At 57.3% G+C, this 20,373-nt stretch overlaps 1 protein-coding gene and 1 long non-coding RNA gene across 29 annotated transcripts in view; one reads left to right on the plus strand and one right to left on the minus strand.

The window, feature by feature from the left end:
- NRXN2 (neurexin 2) overlaps positions 1 to 20,373 on the plus strand; it is a 108,424-nt gene that overhangs the window by 42,772 nt on the left and 45,279 nt on the right. For 21 of the 28 annotated variants that reach the window (XM_081790236.1, XM_081790243.1, XM_081790241.1 and 18 more), the window contains 5 exons: positions 7,535 to 7,696; positions 8,385 to 8,823; positions 12,144 to 12,530; positions 12,709 to 12,912; positions 18,858 to 18,884. In XM_081790236.1, coding sequence (XP_081646362.1) covers positions 7,535 to 7,696; positions 8,385 to 8,823; positions 12,144 to 12,530; positions 12,709 to 12,912; positions 18,858 to 18,884 — 1,219 coding nt within the window. The remainder of the gene's footprint in view (positions 1 to 7,534; positions 7,697 to 8,384; positions 8,824 to 12,143; positions 12,531 to 12,708; positions 12,913 to 18,857; positions 18,885 to 20,373) is intronic. The other 7 variants (XM_078433619.2, XM_078433622.2, XM_078433623.2 and 4 more) reach the window with 1 other exon arrangement.
- LOC132661959 (uncharacterized) lies at positions 1,634 to 10,857 on the minus strand. The gene is made up of 3 exons (XR_009602463.3): positions 9,327 to 10,857; positions 6,648 to 6,824; positions 1,634 to 3,312 (listed from the first exon to the last, which is right to left on the minus strand). It is a non-coding gene; the product is annotated as an uncharacterized LOC132661959 (long non-coding RNA).

The following is a 20,373-nucleotide window of genomic DNA, read 5'->3' on the forward strand; positions in this document are numbered from 1 at the left end:
CAGAGAGACCTGGGGGCAGGCCCCATGTTCATCGGCTCTGGTTAGACCAGCCCCGATGCCAGGCTGCTTATTTCTATTGCTTTATTTTGTTCCTTTCCCCATCCCCCCCCCAACCCCGCTCCCTCGTTTTTTTCTCTTTGATTTAGTTTCTTTCTTGGTCTCCTGAAAATCCATGGAAAACACCATCCCATGACATGCTACGCTCTCTGCTCACTGTCAGCTCCCGGACAGGCCCCTCGAGTTGGGAGAGGGGGCTGGGAGTGAGACCTCCGGGGGCAGCCAGCTGGGCAAGTCCCCCAGAGGGGGGGATGGCCTTGTGAGATGCAGAGCGGCCTGGGACCAGTCCAGAGCTCCTTCAGATCGGCAGTTTGTACCAGATTGGGGGCTGTCCCATGCTGGCTGCCAGGGAAGAGGTGACATCCCCTCCCTCACTCCTCAGCCTTGAGGGTTCGTGGTTCCGTCTGCCCCCCCAACATCTGCATGGCATGAATGGTCTTTCCCCCCATGAGGGATAGCGTCCAGTCCCCCCCACCACTCTGCCGCTCTGACTAACACTGTGTTTCACACTGTCTTCCTTCCCCTCCATCTCCCCTGATCTGTGCCCCGTGCCTGTCCTGCATGGCCTCTGACAGGGTGGTTACCTTCCCTGTTGAGGGGATGAGAGGAGGAGGTGCAGCAGGGGTGAATCAGGCTAGTTGTTGCCAAGCTCCGCTGTTTGGGTTGGGCTCAGTCCCGGTGAGTGTTGATGTGGGTGTCTGTGTAAACGCAGCTGGTGTGTGTTGGTGTGTGGGTGCGGCTGTGTGTAAATGTTGGTGTGACATTTAGGGGGTGTTAGTGGGAGACCGTGCTGTGTGTGTGTGTGGGGGGGGGCTTCTGCGGGTGATTCCACACGTGTAAGCGCGGGAGTGAGCAGGGGGGCCGCGGGACCGTGTGTACGTTTGAGTCGGGGAAGGGCTCCGCGTGGAGGCGGGCCGCGGGGGCCAGCCCCGAAGTCTGGGGGCCGTGATGGCAGGAGCAGGGAAGGAGCTGGGGCTGGCTCTTTGCTCCTTGCCTGGCTTCGGAGCGTGCGCCTGCAGGCTGTGCCGTGTGCCATCCCCAGGGATTCCCTCGTGCCTGCCCGTCCTGGCTTTGCAGCAGCCGGCGGTTACTCATCGCCTATTAATAATGCAGAGTGATTGAGCGCCAGGCTGGGGACCTTGCAGATGGATGTGTCTGCTCCCGCGGGGCCTGCGCTGCTTGGGGCAGCTGCCTGGCCTTCCGAGCCTCCCAGATCCGTGTGGCTGGCTGGCGATGAGGGAAGCTCGATAGCTGGGGCTCCGGGGCTGAGTGGCTCCCCCCACCTCCCCAGGAGGCTCCACCTGTGAGGCTACGTCTGGCCCGTCCTGATGCTTCCACGCACCCGTGTTTCCCTGCACCCACAGACCCACGGTAGCCCTGTCCTCTGCCCTGTCCCCGAGGTAGTGCCCACCGCCACAGCCAGCCCCGCCCTTCCCCGCTCCAAGACCTCATCTGGCCACTCCCAGCCACCCTGACGTTCCCATGGAACCACGTGGTGGTCCCAGCACCACCCCATATCCCAGGCTCTGCTCTCCAGCTGCTGCTTCTAGAAGTTAGGTGCTGGCCACCCCTCAGGCCAGGCCACTGAGTGCCTGTCAGGAGCCGGGCATTTGGAACCCTTTCTTTACAGAGCTTCCCTGGACAGCCAACCTGTGACCTTGGGGACAGAAAGGAGGCAAGATAAACCCACGTGGCACACTCCCAAACACCCGGGGAATACCATCTAGGGGTTAGGGTGCCGTAGACCTTCCTTCTGGTCTCAATTCAGTTACAGATTGACCACGTGGACCTGAGCCAAAGGTCAGTTTCCTCAGCTACCGAACGGGTGATGGTACACCCGCATTGTCCATTTCATGGGGTCAGTGTGGAGATCAAGTAGGGTAATGGGAGTGAAAGCGTCTGTGCTCTGTACAGGGAACCATAATTTTATTAATCTTCATAACATGTTAACTGATTATCTCAGTGTTTCCAGGGTGAGGATGTTTTGTAAAGAAGTGATCCCCTTCCTATAGCGAACCCTGGAGAATACAGCATCTCTGGCCCCACTGGAGACGCTATTATCGTCCCTTCTTAGGAATCAGTCCCCAAGATAATTGCAAGAAACCCCAGAATGCCTCAGGAGTTGGCCTGGGGAGGAGGAGGAAAGACGGAGTAACACGGTGAATCAGCCTTGTCTGATTTCAGCATTGGCAAGGGAGGTTCCCGCTAAATTCGAAGTTTTTAAAGTCCACGGGGTGAGCGTCACTGCTTGACGATCAGAGCAGGTTGCCTCTCGGCGCCCTGAGTAGCCTCATAAGCCCTCAAACACCTGTCCCAGGGATCAGCATTTTCAGGCCAAGACCGGAGTTAGAGCCTGGGGCACCAAAAAGACGGGGTTCACCCTTTTCTTATTATTCCCGGGTATTCCTCAACCAGGTTCCTGTTGGTTTTGCGTTTATCTTACTAATGCATTTGTATATGGTCTCTTTTCTTGTTATTTGAGCATTTCTCCTTGGGTAGAGGGTGAATACAGACCAAAAAGGCCAATCAGTTGAGAGGTTTGGGTTAGATGTGGTCAGGATGATGGAAGTTTTCTTGTTTCTTGTTTTTTTTTTTTTTTTTTTTTAATTTTGGAGAGAGAGAGGGAGAGAGGCAGACAGACAGAAGAGAGAGAGAATTTTAAGCAGGCTCTACGCTCAGTGTGGAGCCTGACACGGGGCTTGATCTCACCACTCCGGGATCATGACCTGAGCTGAAACCAAGAGTTGGACGCTCAACAGACTGAGCTACCCAGTTGCCCCTGAAGTTTTCTTGTAAAAATAAAAATAGCTCTTTGTGCATACACTGGGGTCTGTGATTCTTCTAAACAGCTCTCACAGTCTGAATATAATTTAAACTTGACAAATGCCCAGATTGAGACATCAGAGATTGTTCTCAGTTAACAGAGGGGGAAACTGAGGCCTAGAGAAAACCCAGGACTACATGACGGTTATGGAAGGGTCCGGTGCCTTCCCTTCGGTTACCTCATTTAATCTGCATGGTCAGCCTGGAAGAAGTGTGGACGATGGAGGTCACTGAGCCCCTTTTACAGATGAGAGGCAGAGATTGTTCTGGAAAATGGTAAAGGTTGCACAGGAACTCAAGGTTTCTGGCCTGGAGTCTTTCTCCTCTAGTCCCAGGCTTCATCAAATCCAAACGTCAGGGTTCGCTGTCAGGCCATGACTGCTGGCTAAGTCGTTTTCCTATTTCCAACCCGATTCTCTCTTTAGCTTCTCCCTACCACAAACAGATGGCTGAACTTAAACACATAGCAGGGATGCATGACCTCCCTCAGCCGTCCTTCCCCTGTCTTCCTGCCCTACTCCCGCCCCACCCAATCCTAAGGGAAGCCCAGGCCTTCTTCCTAAACTAGTTGTTCTTAACCATCTTTGGCTCATAGATCCTTTTGAGAATTTGATGATGGCAATGGACTAAGGAGGCAATTTTGCGTACATTGTCAATGGCTTTCAAAATCCCAGAAACCCATCTAGCCCATCCACAAGTCAGAAACACCCATGCTCACAATATTATTCTCCCTTGAAGGGGAGGTCAGTGACCCTGTGATCCTAGCAGGCAGCTGGGAAGGGATCTGGATGATGCCAGAGGATCTTTCCCTCTTCCTCAGCCTTTCTTCCTGGGTCATGATAGGCACAGCGCGTACCTGTGGGGCTATAGAGCCCGGTTTCACATCCTACCAGCCTCCCTAAGAGGAGCCCAGCCGAGCAGAGCAGAAGAGAGGTGGGCCCAGCAGGGAGGGTTGAGACCCCGCCCAGGTCGTAGGCTGCCCCTGGAAGCCACCTCCAGCCACCCTCCGTGCTCCTGGGGTGTGGAGGGAGGCTGGGCTTCCACGTCTTCGGTGCTCCACCCCTTCTTCCCTAGCTGGGCCTGGTTCTTCCAGGGCAGAGCTGTGGCTCATTCCCGTTGGCCTACTCAGTCCCCAGTCAGGGCCCTGCCTGTCTGCGTTGATGGGTTGGTGTGGGTTGAGTGCCGAGTGTCTGCAGTGTCTCGGGTGCTAGCCGTGGTCCTGATGACGGAAAGATGGCTGCTTGGAAATGAGCCGGTCGGGACGTCCTCCCACTGCCTCCAGCAGGATGTGGCGTGTGAGCAGGTGTGTCTGGGTCAGTGACCAGTAGTGAATGGGTGGTGGGAATGAGCGTCTGAGTCACTCTCTGGTGAGGAAGATCTGAGCCTCATGTCTCTTCCCTTTTTTCCTCCACCCATAGATGTCTTTGTCCTCACGGCGACTCCTCTCCCCTCCTCCATTGGAAGGAAGCTTCTCCTTCCTGCGCCCACAGCTCTTTCACCTCCATCTCCGCTCTTCCCCATCTCCCCTGGCCCCGCATGCCTTCTCACCTGCGGCTGCCTTTCTCTCACCTCTCTTGCTGGGCCTGGCCCCCCACCCGTGGCCCTCTAACCTGCATGTGCCCTAGCTGCAGAGGCTGTTCTGTCGCACGGCCCCCCTGCCCTCCTCCCCCGCCGGCCCCACCCCTTCCAGAAGCTGCGCGGGGAGGGGGGGCTTGGGGGGCAGGGGCAACACGAACCCCTGGGGTGGAGGGGGACGGGGGAATTACTCCCCTGTTTCCTGCTTTTACTAACGAACCTGCCATTTTTGTGTCTGGACTTTGATTTGTCTGAGGGAACAGTCGGGTTTTACTAATCTCCGTCATCTCCCTCCTTGCCTTCCCCAGAGACTGTCCTCCACCCCCCCTACTCTTGGCTTCCTTTCCACCCAGTGCCCGTCTCCCCCTTTCTCCCTCAACTTCCTCCACCCCCAGGCTGACCGCCCTTCCTCCGTGCACCTCCGTATGTTACCCTGTCTCCTGCTACCCTCTCCCCCAGCCCCTGGGCCGGGGCTGCTCTAAAAAAATAGTTGTAAATCTGGGGGACAGACAGGAGGGTGGTTTTTTCCCCAAAAGAGGCGCCCTGTGGCAGTGATTTGCATAAAGCTGTAGTGGGCGAGGTCAGATTCATGCCTAATCTGAAGGGGAGTTGAGGAGAGCGCCCCCCAAAGGTCGAGTCCTTCTGACTCTAGAATGGCAAAGGCAGATGAGCTCACTGCATGGATTGGGCCAAAGAGAGCCCATAGGGTGGGGGAGATGGCAGCTGGTGCCCTGGCTGCTGGGCCTGGAGAGGGAGGACACAGCTTAGTGGCTGAGGGGGCTGGAAGGGCTCTCCCCCTGCACAGAAGCAGGGGCACGTGACCAGAGCAGTCTTGGAGGATGGAGGCCTGTTCACTCGAGGCTCCTGAGGCTTTGGGCTTATAGATGGGACACAGGCAGTGAGAGCCCACTGTTTCCCTGGGTCACAAGGTGACTTGATGTTCACCTTTAATGGCCATGATGTGCCCCTGGATTGTGCTGGGACTAGTGTGGTTACAGGGACATGTCACGCCGGGGGCCTGCCCTTCAGGCGCTGACCTTCCAACTGGGGTGACCAGACACAGGCTCAGGACCTCATTAGTGGCCCATTTCCTGGTCTCAGTGTAGCATCACGAGTGGAGTGGAGGTGCAGGGCAGAATAGAACTGAATTTGCCCCAAGGAGACCCTTCACCTCCCACCCCTCCCTGTCTTATCCTGTCCCTTCATCCCAGCCCCCTTCTGCCCTTTCCCCAGCTCCCTTCTGCCCATTCTAATCTTGTCTGCATGTTTTTGTGACTAATACTTTGACCCTTCCCTTTCCCACCCAGATCCCTGCTTCCCAGCCTCGGGCGGGTGGAGGGAAGAAGAAATAAACCATTATGACCAGCCCTCCCCTCAAGACAAGACTCAAAATCTTTCAAACTGCCCCCTTCCACAAAGACACCCCCTTGCCTTCTGTCCTTGAACCTGGTACCCGCCCTCCCCCTCGGCACAAGGTTTGATGGTTCCCAGGAGGGGGCCCCTTCAGCCCTCGCTTTGCTCAGCTGTACCCCCACTCATTGTGAGGCCCCAGCCCAGCACGAGGGGGACTCGGGGGCCCTGTGGGGGAAGCTCCCCTTGCCTCATTCTGCCCAGGTTCTTTAGGGATTCCTAACACCCTCCTTCAACCCCACGTGACAATGGAACCCCGGAGACCAGTCTTGGGAAGATGGCTGGTGGCATGTGCGTATAGACTGGTGTGGGTGGGGACATCCCAGGATGTGACTGGAAGGCCCAAACCTCCAGATTTTGCCTGACAAGGGGGTGCTAAAGCATGTTTGGGGCCTGGGAAGTGGGGGTGAGCTGTGGTCTGTTGGAAGCACAGTGTCGGGGTTCACCGTGAGCCAGCTTCCTGACGGCTCCTGCAGGAGCCTGTCTGCTTTTCCCAGGCGACTGCCCTAAGCCACAGCCTTCCTAGAGCGAGCGCTCGTGGTCCCGAAGCCCTTGGCTCTTCCCCTACAACCTTGTTGGGTCTCTAGAGCCCCTGTGGGCTGCTCCTATGGCTAAACTTTTTGGGGACCAAGTGGGCATTTGGGGAGTGGGTAGACAGAGTTTCCTGCATTTGTCCCTGCTCCCCAAGGTCACTTCTGCCTTCATCAGGCCCCTGCTGAGCCCCTTTCACCTCTTTGGAATGCTGAATTACTCCCCCATCCTTACCCATGTTGCTTTCTTACCTGACTTCAGCCCAGGGTTAAGGTATCATGAGGTTAGCCCCGTTACCCTCTGTTCCCTAACTTGGCTCTGAGTAACAGTGGTGATGTTCGTAAGGAAGACAATGAAGAAAAAGTTCAGGCCGGTGACTTGGCGAAGGGTTACCCTCTCCCTGGGAGACGAGAGAGCCACAGAGGGACCTGGGAAGTAAAGAGACAGACTCAGAAAGAGGGCATGGACCAGTGGGAGCCCTTGATGTCGTGGTGGTGGGAATCAGCCCCAAGGGGCGAAGGGCATTATGCATCCCTCAGGAAGTTCCAACCGTCCCCAGTAGTATCTGAGCCCCCCTTCCCATGCCCTTGCTGTCTCCCATTTCCCTGCTGGGCTAAGACTGAAAAGACTCTTCAGTGCTCTGAAGGGCTGCAGGCGAGGCAAAGCCACCAAGATCCAAGGTGAATTGGTGTTTCAACCTCCTTTATGAAAGACGCTCTGAAATCACATGAGGATCCAGAGAGCACCTCAAGAGGAGGGAACGGAGGGTGCACTGCATCCCCCCCGGATGGGGCCTTGTCATGAGGTCCCTGCTCCTTTCTGGAGCCATTTCCAGGAACTGCTTCTTGGTGTACTTCATGGTGAGCCCTCTGAGTACCCTCCAGGCGTCTGCCTGCTGAGCTGGGGGCCGTGGGGCAGGCCTTAGCCCACCCTGAAACCATCAAATCTTGTGCTGCCTCCTTTCCCGCCTTCCCTCTTTTCCCCCCACTGTTCCTCCTCCAAGACAAGCAGACATAAAAATGGGGGTCCCCCTCCCCCGCAGCCCCCTGGCCCCTCCCTTGCCCAGCCCATGGCTTTTCCCAGGGGGTTGATGCCGGTTGTCTCCTTGTCTCTCCCCCTCCCTCCCTGGGCTGGGCAGGTGACCATCTCAGTGGACGGGATCCTGACCACCACAGGCTACACGCAGGAGGATTACACCATGCTGGGCTCTGATGACTTCTTCTACATTGGGGGCAGTCCCAACACGGCTGACCTACCGGGCTCACCCGTCAGCAACAACTTTATGGGCTGCCTGAAGGACGTGAGTAGGTCTAGGAAGGGTCTGGGGTCAGCCAGGAAACCCTTTGGTCCCTGTCTTCAGCATGATTTAGTCTGACCTGGCCAACCGCCTGGTTCCCCTGTTCCTTCCAAGGTGGTGGGAGACGTCTCCTATTCAAAACCTAAGCCCCACTGACTCCATCAAGAAGCTTCTCTCTCATTTCCTTGAGCCTCTGAAGTCCCCCAGCCTCTCAGAGGACCCTGGAGGGCAGCTGCGGTACAGAGGAAAGACTGTTGGGCGTGAACACTAAAGCCCTGTGTTTGGTCCTGGGTCTTCCCCTCACTAGCTCTGTGACCTTGGCCAAGTCCGTTGGCCAGTCTAATTCTTAGTTTCCTCATCTATAACATGAGTAGTCAGTGCCTACTTCTTAAGGTGGGTGTGAGGAGCAGATGGGAGTGTGAATAAAAATACCTTGGCAATCGGAAAATGTTGACTAGATGGTAACAGAGATTGTCGTGCCATTATTGTGAACCGCAGTCCTGCGGACAATGAGGGCTGTCCCGCGAGTGCCAGGCTGGAAGACGGAACCCGGAAAATAAGTGGGGCGAGGGAGGTGCTGGTTCGCAGCCTCTGTGCACGAAGTTCTAGAACAGAGGTCCAAGCTGGGCAGGAGTGGCCAGGCCCTGAGCCGCTTTTGCTTCTTCACCCCTGACCCCACCCCTCCCTGCAGGTGGTCTATAAGAATAATGACTTCAAGCTGGAACTGTCTCGCCTGGCAAAGGAAGGGGACCCCAAGATGAAGCTGCAGGGGGACCTGTCATTCCGCTGTGAGGATGTGGCTGCCCTGGACCCCGTGACCTTTGAGAGTCCTGAGGCTTTTGTGGCGCTGCCCCGCTGGAGTGCCAGACGCACCAGCTCCATCTCCCTAGACTTCCGTACCACTGAGCCCAACGGGCTGCTGCTCTTCAGCCAGGGACGGCGGGCTGGGGCCGGGGCCGGCAGCCACAGCTCTGCCCAGCGGGCCGACTACTTTGCCATGGAGCTGTTGGATGGCTACCTCTACCTGCTGCTGGACATGGGCTCTGGGGGCATCAAGCTGCGGGCATCTAGCCGCAAGGTCAACGATGGCGAGTGGTGCCACGTGGACTTCCAAAGGGACGGGCGCAAAGGTCAGGAGGCCTCTGGTCCCTTCCGCTCTCCTCCCAGCCACTCCTCTCCCCCCCCCACCCCCCCGCCCTGACATTCTTTCCAGGTCCCTTCCACTGCTGTCCTACCCCTTCCTCTGGCCCTGTCAGCCCCTTCGCTGTCCCTCCTTGTCATGGCGCACTGACAGAAGGAGCATAGTGTTTGGAGTCAGCAGACCTGGAGTCGCACCTCTGCTCTCCCGCTTACTGTGTGTGTGACCTTAGGTCCTTTATTCAACCCCTTGAAGCCCTAGTTTCATTATTTATAAAACCCTAGTTTCATTATCTACATCCATTACACTGGAGGTCCTTAAGAGAAGAAAATAAGAAAATACGTGTAAAAGCATTAGCACCGTGCCTAACACAGAGTAGACATCCCATTCTCCTCCCCCCCCCCCACAAAAAACCAAAACTTCCCAACCACGCCTCCCTTCTTTCTAGCTAGGTCCATGCAACTCTCTTTCATTAACTACTCAACAAACGCTTACCGAGTACCTACGGAGCGCCAGGCGCTGTCCAAGGTGCTGGGACGGGGATGGCGGTGACTCAACGGTCTTTGCTGTCATGGAGCTCAGGCTCTGGTTGGGGGCGACACAGACGCTCAACAACCTGACACTCCCACCTGGCGAGGCTTCTAGCACAGTAAAGCGGCAGGGCAGAGAGTGCTCGGGCCAGGCAGGTGCTGTTTCTCAAACCTTGTGTTGCTTCCAGCCACCCCTTTACTCTTCCTTTTTGGTCTTCTTTTCCCATTCTCTTGTTTCCTGCCCATTGCTCTCTTTTCCTCTTTTCCATCTTGTTGACCATGAGAGAACGAATTGATGTAAAGGGGAGCTGACACATTATCCAGCGTAAGCACTTACCAGCGTCAGCTAAATCGTTGTGCTCCCCAGTTGTCCCTGCACCAGACCTTTGAGACTGGGTGGAAGGATGGTCTCCCCCCCCCTCCCCACCAGGAGCACTGTGGCCCCTGGAAGCATCAGCCTTTCGTGGCTGGCTGTTTCTTCCTTTCTCTTCTCCAGGGAAATGTCGCCTTTCCTGGGCTTTACAGTACATGAGTTCATCCCCCGGTTTTGTCTCATGATGGTACCCGGGGGTCTTCACAGGGCACTTGCTGCCTCCCAGGGTCTCCACACAGGTGATTAGTAACTCTCTAGATTGGAAGTCTGTCCAGGCCTTGCAGAGAACCCCTCTCTCTCTCTTCTCCTTAGCTTCCCACAGATCTCCAGAGCCCACATACCAGGTCTGGCTGGTCCCTGGGTCGCTGTTTGACCAGCTCTGGCCATCTCTGATGTCCCACATTCATTTATGCACCTAAGCCCAGACTTGGGGCAGTCATCGCAACAAAGCTCTCCTTGACCTTTTCCCTGTTTGTTTTTTAATTGTGTTAAATTACACATGACATTTACCATTTTAACCATTTTTAAAGTGCACAGTTCAGTGGCATTAAGGACATCCACACTGCTGTGCAATCATCACCACCGTCCACCTCCAGAATATTTTCATCTTCCCAAACTGGAACGCTATCCCCATGAAACACTAACTCCCTAGTCCCCCTCCCCCCAGTCCCTGGCAGCCACCATCCCACTTTCTGTTTCTATGAATTGACTACTTTAGGGACCTTCTAAATGGAGGGACCTCCTGTAAACGGAATCACACAATAATTGTCTTTTTGTGTCTGGCTCATTCCACTTAGCATGGTTTCAGGTTCATCCATGTTGTAGCATTGTGTCACTATTTCCTTCCTTTTTGTGGCCGAACACTATTCCATCTTATGTATCTACCACATTTTGTTTGTCCATTTATCTGCTGATGGACACTTGGGTTGTCCCATTTCCATGTTTTGGAGCAAGGATCTTGGAGCAAGGCTTGTCCTCACTTTAATTTCCTCTTGCTGACTCTCCATTATACACTCTTTTCCCACCTCTTCCTTTCCCTGTCTCTTCCTTCTCCCACATTTGGTTCGTTTACTGAGAGTCTCGCTGGGCAACGTCCGTGTCCAGGAGACCCCGGAGCTGGTGGGTAGAGCAGGCATCTGGGGAATCTACTATGAATAGAGATGCGGGTGATTGGAGGGCCATATTGGGGGGGGGGGTGCTGGTGGGAGGGTGGGTTGTAGCAGCCAGACCCTGGAGCATCTGACACCTTGTCGGGGAAGAACAAGCCAGGGCCATGTTAAATGGGGCCCAGGGGAGTGGCTTCTCTGGTTCAGGAAAGGTTTTGAGCAGAAGAGACCATGCTTTAGATAGAGTCCTGTCTGTAGAGGAGGTACTAATTCTGTTTCCTTAGTGACACCCCTGTGCCTAATGTAGACCAAATCCTCCTTACCTCTCTTTAACCTCATGGAGATAGCTAGACCTTTTCTTTTCTTTTCTTTTCTTTTCTTTTCTTTTCTTTTCTTTTCTTTTCTCTACTTATTTCTTGAAGAGTTCTTCTTGAGAAAAGAGAGAGGAAGGAAAAAGCATCGGAAAAAAATTATAAACAGAATACTTTCTAATGTATAGGCTTCTGCTTCTTAAGATCTCAGTAGAGGTTTTGAAGCTCCTACTTGATCCCAAATCTTTTTCCTAAGATAGCCAGCCTTTCCTTCCAAAGAAGTCTTAGTATGTAGGAGCTCTGTGCCTGGCATCCCCTCTCCTGGGTGTCGTCCTGTGTCCGGCTCCAGGACGGATCTGCTTACCCATCTTGCCCACCAGGCAGAGGGTTGGACAGTGCAGGCTCTGTGGTCCCACTGCCTGGCTGGCACTTTGGCTCCGTTCCTCACCCTCTGTGGTGCTTTGGGCAGGCCTCCCAATCTCCCTAAGCCTCATCTGCCATTTCAAGTCGGGGTCATAAAGGGCCAATTTCATAGGGTTACCTTGCGACTCGGTGACATAAATGAAGTGCTAAGTGCCTGACATACAGTCACTAAAGTAGGGGGAAAACGCTTTGGATTCAAACCTCTCAGCCTCCTTAGTGTTCGCTGCCTCTGGTTTCCGGTCTAAGGGATGGGCCGGGGTAATGACCCTCGAATGATCTAGCCCCTTTGGGCATGTCCACCTCCTGTATATCCTCTGAGGACTCACTCAGGTACAGAAGGAGGAGTCTGGACAGAGGCCCACTGCACCCTGCAGCTGGGCTGGGGCTGGCTCACCTGAGTTCCTGAACTCAGAATCTTTGTTGAGTAGCATCCACAGCAGCAAGGAAGGCTGAGCTTCTGGCCCAGGGCTGCTGCAGGGTGCGGGGTGGGGGGTCGGGATCCCTTGCTGGCCCGCGGCGACTCTCGATCCTGCTTTCCTCACTGAGGCCCGCTCTCCCTCGATCCCTAGGCTCCATCTCGGTGAACAGCCGCAGCACGCCCTTCTTGGCCACTGGGGAGAGTGAGATTCTGGACCTGGAGAGCGAGCTGTACCTGGGCGGTCTCCCTGAGGGGGGGCGGGTGGACCTGCCCCTGCCCCCGGAGGTGTGGACGGCGGCGCTCCGGGCTGGCTACGTGGGCTGCGTGCGGGACCTCTTCATAGACGGGCGCAGCCGAGATCTTCGGGGCCTGGCCGAAGCTCAGGGGGCGGTGGGCATCGCCCCCTTCTGTTCCCGGGAGACACTGAAGCAGTGTGCGTCTGCCCCCTGCCGCAACGGGGGCATCTGTCGAGAGGGCTGGAACCGCTTCGTCTGTGACTGCATTGGGACCGGCTTTCTGGGGCGGGTCTGTGAGAGAGGTGAGGTTGCTTTCCTTCCAGGGGTCCCCGCTGCCCCTCCTTGTGCCCCTTCCTCCTCGGGGTGCCCCTCATAGGCCAGCCCTGGGTCTGTCCTTGTAACGGTCCTCTTGGTTTTCCCTCTCCCTCCACTGGCCTTCGGCCGTGCCCTGATTTCCCTCTTCCGTTACCTCTGGGGCAGAGGCCACGGTCCTGAGCTACGATGGCTCCATGTACATGAAGATCATGCTGCCGAACGCCATGCACACGGAGGCAGAGGATGTGTCCCTGCGCTTCATGTCCCAGCGGGCCTACGGGCTAATGATGGCCACCACCTCCAGGGAGTCAGCCGACACCCTGCGCCTCGAGCTGGACGGGGGCCAGATGAAGCTCACTGTCAACCTCGGTAACCACCCCACCCTGTGTTCTGGCCCCTTCCCTGTCCCTGCCTCTGAGCACACCCCCTCTGTCTGGAGAAGTTGGTGGTGGCACCTCCAAGAGTGGGAAGTGGGGAGGGGCCGGCCTCAGCCAGAGCCCCTGAAAGCTTCATCCCCAGCAAGGGTGCACAGCGTAGGGGATGCTCCGTGCTTGGCAACACTGTGTATGGGGGGCACCCCGAGTCTGGCCGTGCCCTCTGCCCAAGTGTGTCTGGGCGCGACCGCCGCCCTCCCGGGGGCGCTCGTTTGGGTTTGGTGGCGTCTGTCCTGCACGCACGCGTCACAGCGTCGCTCATTCTGGGCTGTCGGCTCATCCACTTACTCATTCGCTGGTTCATTCATTTGGGAAGGACTTGCGGGTGCCTAGCGGTGCCGAGGCTGAGCCCAGGGCAGCGGCAGATCTGGAGCTGAGGAGGACACAGCTTCTCTCACGGGCTCTGCGTTTGAAGAGCCGTGTCTGTCTGTGTGCATAGGTGTGCGCAGGTGACACTGGACGCCTGGGGATAGATCTTCCCTTGTCTGCTTTCACGTTTGCATCCCAGGGCTGCCCTTTGAAGCCGCAGGGTCACCTGATGGGCTGTGGCAGGCCTGTTTTATAGACTGTAGAATTCATATACTGACTCCTCCGATGTCATAAAGCCAGCAGTGGCTGGGGTCGGAGCCCAGACTCAACGCCAGGTCATTTGCCCTAAAGTACAGCGTCTCCCCACTGCCTCTCACAGAGCTGGGGTGGGCGGAGGGCGTCAGGGGCCCTCGCCGTCTCTGCCCCTGCCCAGATGAGCCCAGATCAGCTCCACTTCGCAGGCAGTCCCCAGGGTGTCCGCACGGGGGCGGGGGGCACCAGCAGGCCGGTTGGGGCAAAAAAACAAAAACAAAAACACAGCAGGTGCACTCACTCAGCTCCTATTTACGGGAAGTAAGTGCCACTGTATTCTGAACCTGGGTTACAATAGCAACGAAGACCAGGACCCCGCCGTCGTGGGGCTTCGGTCAGGGGAACACTGGAAGCTGGAGGTCCTCAGCCGTCCAGGCTGGACTCACAACTGTCCATTTCACCCTAGCCTCTCTAAACGCAAAGGCGTATAGCACCCAAGGGCCTGCCACGTAGGCAGATGCGGGCCATGAAGGTTCCTTGTTATGTCCTCAACTGGAGAGAACACAGAGGATTTGAGCTTTGAAATATCTGGATTTCACCCTAACTTTCATCTCTAGGCCATCTGTGGGACAGATGGTGGCCTTTTGGGGACCCATTGCCTTGTTCATTTTTACCACATCTTTCCTCTTCCCCTTTGGACCACTTGGCCTTGGTACCCATAGGACAAGGATTTGCCGAGCAAGTTGGGGGCAGGAGGTAGGGAGGTGTGCAGGCAGTAAGGGCCTCAGACTTGGGGAACTTAAGAAGCTCAGCTTCTGACCACCGTCACAGCCCCCAGAGCGGGTGGTGGGTGTCAGTGCTGCAGGGGGGACGTGGGAAGGGAAACACGCTTTGGCCAACATTCCATGGTCCGTACCATGTCCCCTAGCACCTCTGAAAAGGTCAAGGAGGAAGGTGCCAGTCCAGGACCCCATGAGCGGCCCTGGGGTTCTCAGACTGGTCTGGTCTGTGTACCCAGACCCAGCACGGGCCACTCCTTCGGCTAGGAGGTGTGTCCTCTGTGCAGTAAGCTCATGGCTCTGTGTGCTCGGAAGTGATCCCGCAGGGAAAGTCTCTGGCCCTCTATCTGCGGGGAAGGCCGATGCCTCTTTCTTACTTGAACTGTCTTAGGTGCATGGGGAAGAAGCTTGGGTTCCTTGATATTAGACAGGAGGCGGTGTTCTTGGCCAGGAACATGTTCTCTGGCGGATCCTCAGGACCTTCGCCCTTAGGCTCTACCCTCTCCTTCCCACTGGCGTACTTTTCTGTCTGTGCCTCATAAGTACTTAGAAATCAGAGAACCAGGTGGCCCTCAGGATGCCACTGGCTCTCACCTTTCACTGCCTCTCATCCCTGGCCGTGCTGGGTCCCACGCGCAGAGATGCTATCTCTACTATGCCCCGTGACAAGCCGTGACCAAGTGCTTGGTGCAGGTGCCTCTGTCCGCAATGCTCAGCGATGCGTGTGCAGGGAGGAGTGTGGCCGCTGTGTGATCTGCACCCAGCCATTCAGCCTCAGGCTCTGATGGGAAGAGCACTGGGCCTGGGGCCAGGAGATCTGGGTTTCGGGCCCGGTCTCTTTGACCGCTGGGTAAGTCATTTCTCTCTTCTGAGTCCGTTTCTTTCTGTAGAATGAGGCTAAGGATCCTTGCTCTGCTTACCTTCTGTGGCGGTTTTCAGGCTCCCATGGAACAATGGGAGTGAAGACATCGTAAAGATGCGAGCCACACATGTAGAGACTCACCCAGCCCTTCTCGAAAGAAAATCTAATGGGAGTAGAGACCTAAGCTTAGAACCAGGCCTGGGGGCTTGCTTCCACACTGCATGACCTGGTCTGGCCCCTGCTTCCCTATCCTGCTGGCTACCAGGGCCTGTGGGGCCTCGCAGGCAGGGAACCACACCAAGGCTCTGATCCCGGGGTTGGACTCGCTCCCGGGGAGCAGAGAGAAGCCTCACAAAGCTTGGTCTCTCGCGTCAAAGTCTCATCATGTAGGGAGGGAGGGAAGGCAGACATACGCAGGCATCTGTGCAACCTGTCAGAGGCTCAGCGAAATGCCTTGGACGTGGGGCTGGGTCCTAAAGAGGAAACCAAGGCTGCCGGTGACCACTTGGTGGGACAGCTGGGAGGAGGCACTCAGTGCCAGCTTCTGGAGGCAGGGTGTTTGCCAGGCCAGAAAAGGCTGACAAGGAGCTGCTGCCTCCTTCCAGGCTGAGGATGCTAGAGAAACTGGATTGTGTCTCCTGTCCTGTCCCTAGGCCTCCACCACGCCTGCAGACCCCAAGCAAGTACCCTAAGGTCTGCTGGCCCTGAGCAGGGTGGTTTGATTTCTGTTCCCAGGGAATGTTAGAGTCCCCGGGATTCTTCACCCTGTTCCAGTGTGACCTGTGTTCCCGGTCCTTTTGCCCTTGGTATGGCCTCTTGGGCCATTGCCCCACCTAGCCTGTCCCTTGTCGCCCTCGCCTCCCTGGAGTTGCCCTCCACCAGCTGTGCTCCTGCAGCCCCAGCTGTCAGTGAGGCTAACGTGAAGGCTGTATTGTAACTGAAGAATCTCCAAGCTGGAGGAACCCTTAAAAGTTATCTCCTCCAGCCAGCTCCACCCCCGCCCCATATGTGAATTACCTGTTAGTTCCTCCATCGCTGCTCAGATGCCATTCATGTCAGGAGCTCCCCACCTCTTCTGGCCATTCTAATCACTGGGTCATTCTTCCTTAGCGTCAACTTCTGAAATTCCCTCTTGTGGACCTAGTTCTGCCCTCTCAAGGCCATACAGAGTAAGCCTAACTCTTGTTCGTGTAAGCCGGGCTGAATAGACATTACGTTCCAAGGTCCGTCAATCCCTGAGGCCACGGAAGGGTGTTTTGTTCCCACCCGGGGCTCTCAGTAGTTCACAGGCACCTTCCATAGGCTGGGCAGCCGGGGAGATTGCTCTGAACAAGAACTGCATTCTGTCACTCTGTGATGTCACTTCTGAGATGAGCCTCTGGCCCATGGGCTCCTGAGGCTCCTTGCATGGGAGACTTGGACCCACCGTCTCCAAACTGTGGAGCCTGGGTGGGGCAGGGGATCAGGTGGGGGTATGGGATGGGAAGCCTGGCTTCTTCACCCTGGGTTCCTTCACATGCAGGTGACCTCTTCCCACCTGTTTGTTTCCCTACACACTCACACCCCCATCCTGGTCTCTATGTTCAGCCAGGACTTTGGTGAGTCTGCGCAGACCTGTCACTTCTGTTCATTTCCTGCACGGGTCACTAGCTAATGCCGCCTGAGCTGGGCTCTGGGCGGGTGTGTGCACGAAGGTGGGTGCTTCCCATCGCTCCCACTTTCTGCTTGCCTCCGGGGTGGTGCCGGCCCCCTCCTGGGGTGCCCATCCTCACGGGGTGTCGGCTCTCCTCCAACCCCACTGCAGTGGGGCTTCTGAGGGTGGAGTCACTGCAGGGGGTGGGGACTTGGAGCTGACACCTCTTCTCTGGACAGATGGACCCCCCATTCCTGGCGCCCACCCCTGCTAGGGAAGGGAAGAACTGAGCTTTTCCCAATAGGGGATCGGCCTGTCCTTCCAGCCCCTTTTTTTCTTTTTTGGACCCTTCATTGGTGAAGACTCTGCTGGCCCAAAGAGAGCCCCCGTGACCTGACTCCAGGCCTGGCACCCTCCCACCCTCCCCCCTGACATTCCCCTCCCCATCCCCCATCTAGCTTCTGCTTCCCTCTGCTCCCCCTTCCTTCCTCTTTTCTCTCTGCACCCTCTTGACCTCCTTCCTCTCACTGTCCCTTCTGACTTCCCCCTTGAACCTGCTCCGTCGCCTTCCCCTGCTGCTGCTTCCCTCCTTTGGTGCCAGGCTGTGGCTCAGGGTCCCGGCTGCTCCCCCCACTCTTCTGCTGCGGTTGACGACGCGTGTGGAGCTCAGCCGTACTGCCCGAGGGGCCCATGCCCCCAGAGCCACAGGGGAGCCTGTTTACCTCCACTGCAGGAACCTTCAGGGGCCCAAGGGATGCCAGATGCCCCCAGCCGCCTTTGTGTCCCGGGCCTAGGGGTGCAGGCAGAGCCTGTTCTGGGAGGAGCCATAGGATGCCAGGATATTCCCAGAAAGACAAGGGGCCGGCCCACTGAACACCTCTTTCTTGCTCTGGGCTCACAAGGCGAAAAGATGAAACTCAGAGAAAAGAGATTTGCCCACAGCCACACAATGAAATTGGGACCCAGCTCCTCTGCCTCCAGGTGCAGGACGTTCTGCAGCCCCAGCTCATCTGGGTCTGGTGGCATGGTGCAGGTGTCCCAAGGGCCCTAGGCCCCAATTTCATAGGACCCTAGTGCTCCGTTCCCCTTGCGAGGCTGGCCAACTGACATGTTGTGGGTCGTGTGTCCCATCAGAGGGATGGCCCAAGGTCCGGGGCCCTGGGCTACAGTTCTGTATAGACAGTGTGCTTTCTGACCATGTGGGGCCGCCTGACCCTGGGGTCATAGGACAGCCATGCGGAGGCTGGGGCAGACTTTGCCTGTGGTGCCTGCTCGCCTCTGACTTGCTGGGTGTCCTCTGAAATCATACTTTGGGGGCCTCACGAGCCCCATCTGTGAGGCCTTGGCCCCTCCCTGAGAAAACAGATGGATTCTGGTTCCTCTTCAGGGTGAAAGATCGCCCTGTTCCCCAGTGTCAGCCTGGCATCCTCCATCAGGAAGGGTAGAAGGAAGGTTCCTGTAGGGGGTGGTGCTGGCCCCCTGGGACTTTGGGAGATGTGTGGCCACGGGTAGGGAGCCCTGGGGCAGACCCCTCCATTTGGCTCAGAGCCCAGGGGGGCATGGGGAGTGATGTGTCACAACTTGGGCTCTGAGCAGGGAGTCGTCCCAGAGCAGGGGATGCGGGGAATCTGGCCCTCCCCACCCATCTCCCTCCGAGAGATGTGGAGATGTGGGGTTGGTCAAGCCCTCAGCCCCACAAAGATCCCCTGTACGACTGGGATTCCCAAGGTGCCATCTCCCTCAGACGTGAGAGGCCCCGGGCCCCTCTAAGACGGGAGGCGGCAAGCCCTCTTCCCATCACCTGATTGCCCTGCCTCCCAGTTCTGGGGAGGGTTGGAGCCCTCTTGGGGGCAGGAGGGACAGGGGTCCAACCGAGGAAGGGGAGAGGGCACCTGGGCACGCGTAGTCCCCGGAAAGTGGTCCTGGGGGGGAACCCCCGCCCGCAGACACCCCTCCCTGTGAAGGATGTAAAAAAAAAGAAAACAAAAAACTTGTTCTGCCTTTTTGTCTCCCCTCCCCCTCTGCCCGCCCCACGGCCCCCCCAGACTGCCTGCGCGTCGGCTGCGCACCCAGTAAGTGGCTTCCCTCTTCTTCTGCCGAGCCCCCAGGGGCCTGGGATGCTGGACACTGGGATCTGGGGAGGGAGAGTGGGGGGGAGGAGAGCCTTCCTCACTGGCTTGTGTGGGGGTGGTGGGAGGGGAGCAGGCATGAGGGCGGGTGGGGGTGGTGTGGCTGTGGAGGGCAGAACGGGCCAAGCCAAGGTGAACCAAGAGGCGTTGGTGGAGGGCCCTGGGTCAGCATGCTCACTGAGAAAAGGAAGGCCGGGGAGCCTTGTCATCTCAAGTCCCTGGAAGGGTGGGGCAAAGACTTGGGTGCACCTATGGCAGGAGGACCCCCCCTCCCTGTGGCCGGAAGAAGCCGGAGAAGAGCCGGGATATTCCACTGCATCGCCAGAGGCGGCCACAAGGGGGCGGGCGAGGCACGCAGGAAAGAAGAGGAGGGTGGGGAGCAGGGTCAGGGGTTCGAGGTTCAACGTTCAGCCCTCCACAGCTCCTGTGTTGGGGAGGGGGGGGGGCGCTGAGTTCCCGTCACGCCGGGGCGCATTCAGAAGGGACAGTGAGTCTCTCAGCTGGGGGTGAGGAGGAGAGCAGGTGTGGGCATCTCCGAGCATCCCAGGGTGCTGGGCTCAGTGCGGTCTCTGAGAGAGTGTTTCTGCATGGCGTGCCCTGGTGTCGTGCGAGAGAGCACAGGAACCCGGCAGACACCGGCAGAGGGGGCCGTGTGCGCCCAGCGTGTCCGACCTCTGTGTGTTCGGTACCTGTGGGCGCGTGCGTGTTGAGCCCCGGCCCCGCTGGCGGGAGCCCTGGGAGTGCCGCAAAGTCGAGCATCCTTCTAAAGAAGAAGAGGTTTTGGTTTAGACCTGGAATCAGAGAATCCCGGCCTCGCATAAAGGGTCATAATTCCTAAGACGCGTTCCCCTCTCTGGCCAGGTCGGTTGTGCTGTGTGTGTGGTCGCATGTCCGGGTGCGTGGAGGTAACCAGAGGCGTACAGAAAGGTCACACCGGGTCCCTCTGTAGGCGGCGGGGGGTGGAGAGCTGTGTGTCTGCCTGAGGGTTTCACCGCCAGCAGCGAAGCCACGGGCGCGCCCTCACACGTGCGGCACGGGGGTGGTCTGGGAGTTTGAAAAGGACAGGCCTCTGCCTCGATGCTGAGAATTTCACTGCTGGCTACACACACTGGCGCTGATGCTCCTGAGAAGACTCGGGAAGAAAACGCTGGTTGTAGGTACGGGCGTCTGTGTGCAGGGCCTCAGGGCACGACTCCAGAGGCACCGTTGGCATCCAATTCTGTTCCAGGGACGGCCTTGGGAGTTGCGCAAAGAGGCAGTGGGTGTTGTCTGGATTTCTGACTGGGTGTGGAAAGACTGGGTGAGCGTGTGTCCCCGCGTGCGGGGGGCGGGGGTGCGTGTGGCACAGCTGGCCGCGTGCCTTAGGCCGTAGGTGTGCAGCTGCGCGTGTGGGGGGGAGACTGTGCGCCTGGGCTGGGACCGGGAGCCACGG

This window comes from Panthera onca, chromosome D1 (assembly GCF_046562875.1).
Source record: "Panthera onca isolate mPanOnc1 chromosome D1, mPanOnc1 haplotype 2, whole genome shotgun sequence".
NCBI classification, from domain to species: Eukaryota; Metazoa; Chordata; class Mammalia; order Carnivora; family Felidae; genus Panthera; species Panthera onca.